This window comes from Borostomias antarcticus, assembly GCF_949987555.1.
Source record: "Borostomias antarcticus genome assembly, chromosome: 14".
In the NCBI taxonomy this organism is placed as follows: domain Eukaryota; kingdom Metazoa; phylum Chordata; class Actinopteri; order Stomiiformes; family Stomiidae; genus Borostomias; species Borostomias antarcticus.
Genome location: NC_140247.1, coordinates 11563393 through 11570892, shown reverse-complemented (window position 1 = coordinate 11570892; position 7500 = coordinate 11563393). Strand labels below are relative to the sequence as shown.

Genomic DNA, 7500 nt, shown 5'->3' with positions numbered 1-7500 from the left:
TCCGCTCTCCGACGGCCACCGCCGCCGCCGTCTCCCCCGTGGTCCCGCCTCCTCCTCCTCCTCCCGCTCGCCTACCTCGTTCCGGGCCCGCCTTGTCGAAATGTCACAGCCAATCAGCGCCGCGGCGGTCCGGTTAATAAGGGACATTGGGGGGGGGGGGGTGTGTGGGGGGGCGGGGTCACTTCACCGTTGATGGGAAAAGACGTGGTGTCTAAAAGCAGGGGATGACAGAGGAGGAGTGCGCCGAGGAGGAGGAGAGAGAGAGCGTTCATTCGGGGGAGAGGGGGAGACGTACGGTAGAGACCGGACCGGCGTCTCTCTTCCTCTCTCTCTCTCTTGCCCGTTCTTCCCGCCCCCCTTTTCGTCTCCTGCTCCTCCTCCTCCTCCTCCTCTCCCTCTCTCCTCCTCTCCTCCCTGTCTCCCTCTAGAGGTGCCCTTCAGTGTCTGACCTCCAGATGGAGACGCCACGGGGGAACGAGGGTGACAGGGAGAAAATTAAAAAGTACAGGAGGGGTTCGAGAAACGATGATGAATAAAGAGATGGAGGGATGGAGAGAGAGAGATGGTCTGCCAAATATAGAGGGGTGAGGAGGAGAGGCGTGGGGAGCACGCTAGATGGATGAACGCTCGAGGCGCTTTCAGTAGCTCCGTCGTGAGGGGGGCGGGGGGGGGGGGGCGACGACGAGAGGCTGACCGGACTAACGGTCAGGACTTTGGGAAGCGTCTGATCCCGCCTACTTAATTATCCATGAGGCGTGCGTGGAAACGTACGCCATTTAAATCTCGGTCAATTATGCAACGCTTTAGTGTTTGTGTCCGTGTGTGTGTGCGTGTGTGTGCGTGCGTGTGCGTGTGTGAGAGAGAGAGAGAGCGAGAAAGGTTTCAGTGTTACAGAATTGTGTTTAAATAATACATGTGATCCATAATGTGTTTATTTGTATGTATAGTAAAGAGTTCTCTCTCGGCGCGGTCTGAGTTCTGACCTCCAGGTTGAGCGCGTCTCATAGCAAAGCCTCTCGACGCGACGCACACACACACGACACCGAAGAGCAGACTAGAGAGAAGATAGAAACCATGGGTAGAGACTGACTATCAGACACCAGATCGACTAACGCCATTGGACGATTCCTTCAGATCCACAGATCCCCGTACCATCTAATGAGAGCACAACGTGGAGCAGCTTGGGTACAGTATGAACTGTACTGTATACTATAGATCAGCCAAACACACCAGGCAGTCAGTATGAACCAACGCCACGGTCGCTGCTGTAAAAATCGAATTAAAGAGCGACACATTGGCTCATAAAACAAAAAAAGTGTCAAAATTGGTTTCACACTGGAAAGTGTTTTTTTTGCTGTTTCCCCGAAAGGCCATCTGTGCCCACGACAACTTGGTACATAGAACATACGGTATGGAGAAGTACAGTAACACAGGCCACTGAGAAATGTTCAAAATTGCTTTGAGCCAGAGAAAACCCCATAGCACATCATAGGATATCATATGAAGACCTTACAGCTTATCACAGCGAGATTCCCATCAATCAGCCATAGTACAGTATCATACCATCTGAAAAGAATCATCTAAAGTACAGTATATCATATATCAATGATATGAATCATCCACAGAAGATAATTGCATGAACCATATGAATCATTCACAGCACAATTTATGAAACATATGAATCATTCACAGCATAATGTATGAATCGTATGAATCATCCACGGCATATCATGTCAAACGAATCCTAATGAATCATTCGCTGCATATCTTTATCGTACGAATCGCTCACAGCGCGCGGCGCTTCGTATGTGAATCAGGTGAGTCGTCTGGGTGGGCGGGCGTGGTCGCGGCGGCGGCGTCTTACCTGGGCGCGTCGAAGCTGTCGTAGGATCCCACGGTGTAATGACGGAACAGCCGCTTGGCTCGCTCCCCTCTGCTCTCTGCAACGCACGACCACAGAGACATCAGCATGGCTCCGCCCACGCGCCAGCGGTACACCCCGGCACGGGACCACCCCCCCCCAGCGGTCGCAAAACCGCTTCTACCGGCGCCTCGCCGACGCCTCGATCAAACGTATCCTATCCAAACTGCGACATTTGCAAAGTGAACCGGCAACTCTGTTTACTTGCGGTGGTAGTCGTCTGTGTGTGTGTGTGTGTGTGTAATGCTACGGCGGCGTGTGTATTTCTGGCCAATGAGGTGCAAGGGAGCATGGACACAGGCGTGCTGGCTCTCACCTGAGCGGTGGTCCTGGTTGCGCAACGCCACTTCCTCCACGCAGTCCGAGGGGAACCAACCGGTCCGTCCCTTAACCGTTCCCTCCCAGAAGCCGCCTTCACCCACGCTCAGCACTGGGGGGGGGGACAGGATAGGGCATCGCACACCATCAGAAACGCCGGCGCACAAACGTAGACTCTGTACGAACACTCTAACACCACTACACACACACGTACACACACGCACAAAGACACGGGACATGTGCACACGTAGGGGAATGTTTACAGACACACACACACATGCAAACCCCCTCTACGTTACTCACCAAGACATACATACCTGGAGACACCTTAGACTCACTCACAAACACACACATATGCATACCTGCAGACATTGAATACAAACACATACAGGGACCTTACACTCACATTAAGACATGGGCTTCGGCAGGCTCAGACACACATGATCAGACAAAGACACCAAACCTGGCAACCCGTTTCAAAGTACAATGTCATTTGAGTAAGATCTAAGACCGGCAACCAAGCCAACAGACAGTTTGTTCTTCACATGAGGGATTTTGTTCACACGCACACACAGACACACACACACACACACACACACACACACACACCAGCACCCAAGCCAACAGACTTCTCTCCGACACACTAAACAAACGCACCTTTGACCCTGTCGCCCTTGTTGAAGCTGATCTCGCGCTCCCCCTGGGCGGAGTGGGAGCGCGTGGCGACGAACGCGCGGCCCGGCACGGCGCTGTAGAGGCGCCGGCGCTGACCTCCTCCTGCCGCCGCCGCTACCGCCGCACCGCTGCTGACGGGCACCGCCCTGGCCAGAGGGGGGGGGCAGCAATCAACTCGCAAAACAAACGCGCCCCCGGCCCTTATAGTACGCACACTGGGGCCACACTGGGGCCATACCGGGGCCAAACTAAGGCCACACCAGGGCCAAACTAGGGCCACACCAGGGCCAAACTAGGGCCATACCGGGGCCAAACTAGGGCCTCGCTCTTACTACAGTGAGGAACTTACAGCGAGGAGCTGAGCGCCTCAAGAACTGACGGAACCATGGATGGAAATCATATTAGCTAATCATCCTAGCCTAGCTAATATAGACCGACTCATCCGGGCGCAGGGTTTTGGAGATGAGCCTTGTCATTGGGAGGCGGGAGGATCCCCCTGCCCCAATCGTTGGAGCAGGAGATTCTCCCGGCCCAATCAGATTCAACCCAGACTCCTCCCTTTCTGCGTGTTACCGTTTTCAAAGTCCCCTTCGCTACACGAAGCAACAACAGCCTCCGAGCTGGAGATTGTGATTGGTTTACACAAGACGATTGAGGCTGGTTTAAAGAAATACTGCATTCCCCCCCCCCCCCTGTCTCTGAATGGTAATGAGTGCAGGGACATTGTCCTCTGGACATTATGTCCTCCAGAGAGAGGAGCGTCCCTCTGACCAGCCTCACCCCCTGCGACTCTGCCGGCTCCGGTCGTCCTTGTCCGCCACCCTCCCTCGGGACGGGGAACGAGTCCGCGCCCCACGAGGACTACTGGAGCTGCGCAGGGTCCCTGTGTGCTTGTAGCCCTGAGGGAGAGAGGGAGAGAGAGAGGGAGGGAGGGAGGGAGAGAGAGAGAGGGAGAGAGGGAGAGAGACAGGGAGGGAGGGAGAGAGAGAGAGGGAGAGAGAGAGAGGGAGAGAGGGAGAGGGAGGGAGAGAGGAAGGGAGAGAGAGAGAGAGAGAGAGAGGGGGAGAGAGAGAGAGAGAGAGGGAGGGAGAGAGGGAGAGGGAGAGAGAGAGGGAGAGAGAGAGAGAGAAAAGGGAGAGAGAGAGAGAGAGAGAGGGAGGGAGAGAGGGAGAGGGAGAGGGAGAGGGAGAGGGAGAGGGAGAGGGAGAGGGAGAGGGAGAGGGAGAGGGAGAGGGAGAGGGAGAGGGAGAGAGAGAGGGAGAGAGAGAGAGAGAGAGAGAGAGAAAGAGAGAAAATGAGAGACGGAGAGAGAAAGGAGAGAGATAAAATGGGAGAGGGAGAGAGAAAGGGAGAAAGGGAGAGGGAGAGAAAGTAAGGGAGAGAGGGGGAGGCAGAGAGAGAGAAAAGGAGAGAGAAAGAGAGTGAGAAAGGGAGAGAGAGAGAGAAGGAGAGAGAGAGAAAGGGAGAGAGAGAGGGAGAGAGCAGTTCAGCGGTGTGTTCTGGACTGAGGTATAAGACAGGACGCTGCTGTAGACGGGGTTAGGGGTCAGGGGTCAGGACCGGGACTGAGACGGACTCTCCCTCTCTCTACCTGCACAGAGACGATGTTGGAGCCAGGAGCGTTGGGGAGCGCCATCCACTCTGGCAGATTCATACTGTTATCACTGTTGGCACGCAGGAAGGGGTGTGGCTGGGGCAGCGCCAGGCTCCGCCCACTCTCCCGCCTCTGAGGCGCGTATTTCGGGGACTCCAGGAAGGGCACTGAGGGAGGGAGGGAGGGAGGGAGGGAGGGAGGGGGAGAGAGGGAGACAGGGAGGTTAAGCTAGTAGTAGACCCACTTATTGGTTTACAAAGGGAAACTTATAAACCATCGGAGCTGGTTCAATACAACCAATCACAGCGCAGAACTCCCACTCACCCACATCTGTGTCCCGGTGGTTCTTGATAATCTCTCCCAGCTCAAAATGGCCGGACATGACGGCGACCTGAAACACACGCGCTGAACGAGTTAGCAACACTTCCGCGCCTGGGCTCATTAATGAATTAACTGCCTTAAACGATTGCAATTTCACACAAAAGCACGCAAACACACACACATACACACACACACACGCACAGGAATGCAGGCAGTCCCGGCTGTACTGTAGCTTTGACACACACACGCGCACACACACACACGCACACACACACAGACACACACACACACACACACACACACACACACATGCACAGGAACGCAGGCAGTCCCAGTTGTCCTGTAGGCTTGACACACACACGCGCACACACACACACGCACACACACACACACACGCACAGGAAGGCAGGCAGTCCCAGCTCTCCCGTAGGCCTGACAGAGCTAATGTGTCGGGTTCAAGGGGCTGGGCCGAATCCCAACCCCCCTGGACCGAGTGTGCATCGCAGCACAGTGACGTTTCATTGGTCGCCGGCGCTTTCCTGCTCGGGCGACATCATCATCCACGGGCCAATGAAAACAACGCGGCGTGCAAATGACCCAATCAGCCGTGAACACTGCAAATACCTGGAAAGATGTCTGTCCACTGCTGTTCTTGGTGTCCTTGTTGGCTCCTCGGTACAGTAGGATCCGTGCACAGCTGTCCTGCATGGACCAGGGACAGCATTGATACGCAGATCATAACTGGATCATAACTCGTTAAGACTGTACCATAGATAATCAGGACATCATCTCAGTTCGATCACGACAACAGATAATTTCACTTTATTTCATCGCAGGGGCATCTGTGTGTGGCCCCGCCTACTTCCTAGGGAGTAGTGTTGTAGTTAGGGCTGGGTATCGAGTCGAATTTCAAGAATCGATTCAATTCAGATTCACAAGGTTTGGAATCGATTATCACAATTCGATTCGATTCGATTCGATTCAATATCGATTCGGTTAGTGTTACTAAAACCTGATTTTTTTTAGCTGTAACCTTAATTACATGACTGCCAAGTTATGCAACACATCAATACTAAGGCTGGGTATCGATACTGATTTCCAAAAAAGAATGAATGAATGAATCATTGAATGAATTAATGAACTATTCATTCCTTAATTTATTCATTCATTCATTAAATAAAAGATCGATTTTGGGATTCATGAATCGATTCAGAATCATTTGATTCAGAATCGATGAATCGATTTTTTAAACCCAGCCCTAGTTGTAGTGTTGTGTTACAGTAGTAGTGTTAAATGTGTTAAACAACCCCATTTCATCAAGACAAATCCCTGGTCGATTAAGGTGGTTTTGATTGGGATGCGGTTACCTTGTTGTATAGAGCACAGATGTGCAAGGCAGTGTTTCCTGAGGCATTCTGGGAGGCGGAGTCCGCCCCGTAGAAGAGAAGATGCTCCAGATGCTGGGAGTTTCCATTCTGACAGGCCTGAGGTGGAGAGGGAGGGAGGGAGGGAGGGAGGGAGGGAGGGAGGGAGGGAGGGATGGAGGGAGAGAGAGAGGGAGAGAGGGAGGAAGAGAGAGGGAGGAAGAGATGAAGTCAGAGAGAGATGGAGGGAGGGAGGGAGGGAGGGAGGGAGGGAGGGAGGGAGAGAGGGAGGGAGTAAGAGAGAGAGGGAGGAAGAGATGAAGGGAGAGAGAGATAGAGGGAGGGAGGGAGGGAGGGAGGAAGAGAGAGAGGGAGGAAGAAATGAAGGGAGAGAGATGGAGGGAAGGAGAGATGGAGAGAGGGAGGGAGTAAGAGAGAGAGGGAGGAAGAGAAGAAGGGAGGGAGATGGAGGGAGGGAGGGAGGGAGAGAGGGAAATAAATAAATTGTCAGGGAAGACACCTTTGTGAATTAACACCATTTGCGATGTGAGAGAGAGACTGAAAAGGGCACAACACAGCAGAGATACTGAAACACAAAGAACCCACACCCAGAGAATACTGTAACACACACACATGCACACACACACACACACACACACACACACAAACACAGAAAGACACACTTATAATAAACTCACGAGTCAGTCTCTAATCGCTGCACTAAACGAGAGACTGGAGACATTTGTCCAGATGCCGTTGCTAAAAGTGGGTGGAAACAATTTGAGAGATTGAAAAAAAACTGCATTGCTGAACCAATCCAAAGTCTTTAGGGCGGTCCTTACTAACGGGACAGTGAATAGGTGCGTTTACATGACAAATATTTTTCAATCCGGTTGATTTCAATCTGGTTGAAGAGTTCAGCTTGATACATGGGATAAAAAGTAAACTGTTTGGATGTTTACATGCGCCAACGAAAAATGGTTCGAACGCGCACGCAGCCGTGAGTGATTACGTTACGATGATTACAAACAGCTGATTATGGAACTGTCGAACGTGCCTTGATTAGTCAAGTCTTGAGCATGCGCAAAATGAATGCAGAACGCAGCATCAATCCGTTTCAAGGTATACATGACGGACCAAACGGTTTTTGAAAAGGTTTTAACTACCTCGTTTAAAGCGATTGGAATTTCAATCGGGTTGGGGCATTTCAGTCAGATTGAGGTGTTTATATGACATATTTTCAATCGGGTTGACCTTCCAAACCTATTTGAAACCGATTCAAACTGTCCATGTAAACGCACCTAATG

At 52.3% G+C, this 7500-nt stretch overlaps 1 protein-coding gene across 1 annotated transcript in view; it reads right to left on the bottom strand.

Moving 5' to 3' along the window:
* shank1 (SH3 and multiple ankyrin repeat domains 1) overlaps positions 1–7500 on the bottom strand; it is a gene marked incomplete at both ends in the record, with an annotated part of 37748 nt that overhangs the window by 19845 nt on the left and 10403 nt on the right. The window contains 8 exons of the mRNA XM_084448334.1: positions 1865–1940; positions 2238–2351; positions 2897–3060; positions 3695–3813; positions 4506–4675; positions 4833–4899; positions 5454–5531; positions 6197–6313. Of these exons, the coding sequence (XP_084304460.1) occupies positions 1865–1940; positions 2238–2351; positions 2897–3060; positions 3695–3813; positions 4506–4675; positions 4833–4899; positions 5454–5531; positions 6197–6313 (905 nt within the window). The remainder of the gene's footprint in view (positions 1–1864; positions 1941–2237; positions 2352–2896; positions 3061–3694; positions 3814–4505; positions 4676–4832; positions 4900–5453; positions 5532–6196; positions 6314–7500) is intronic.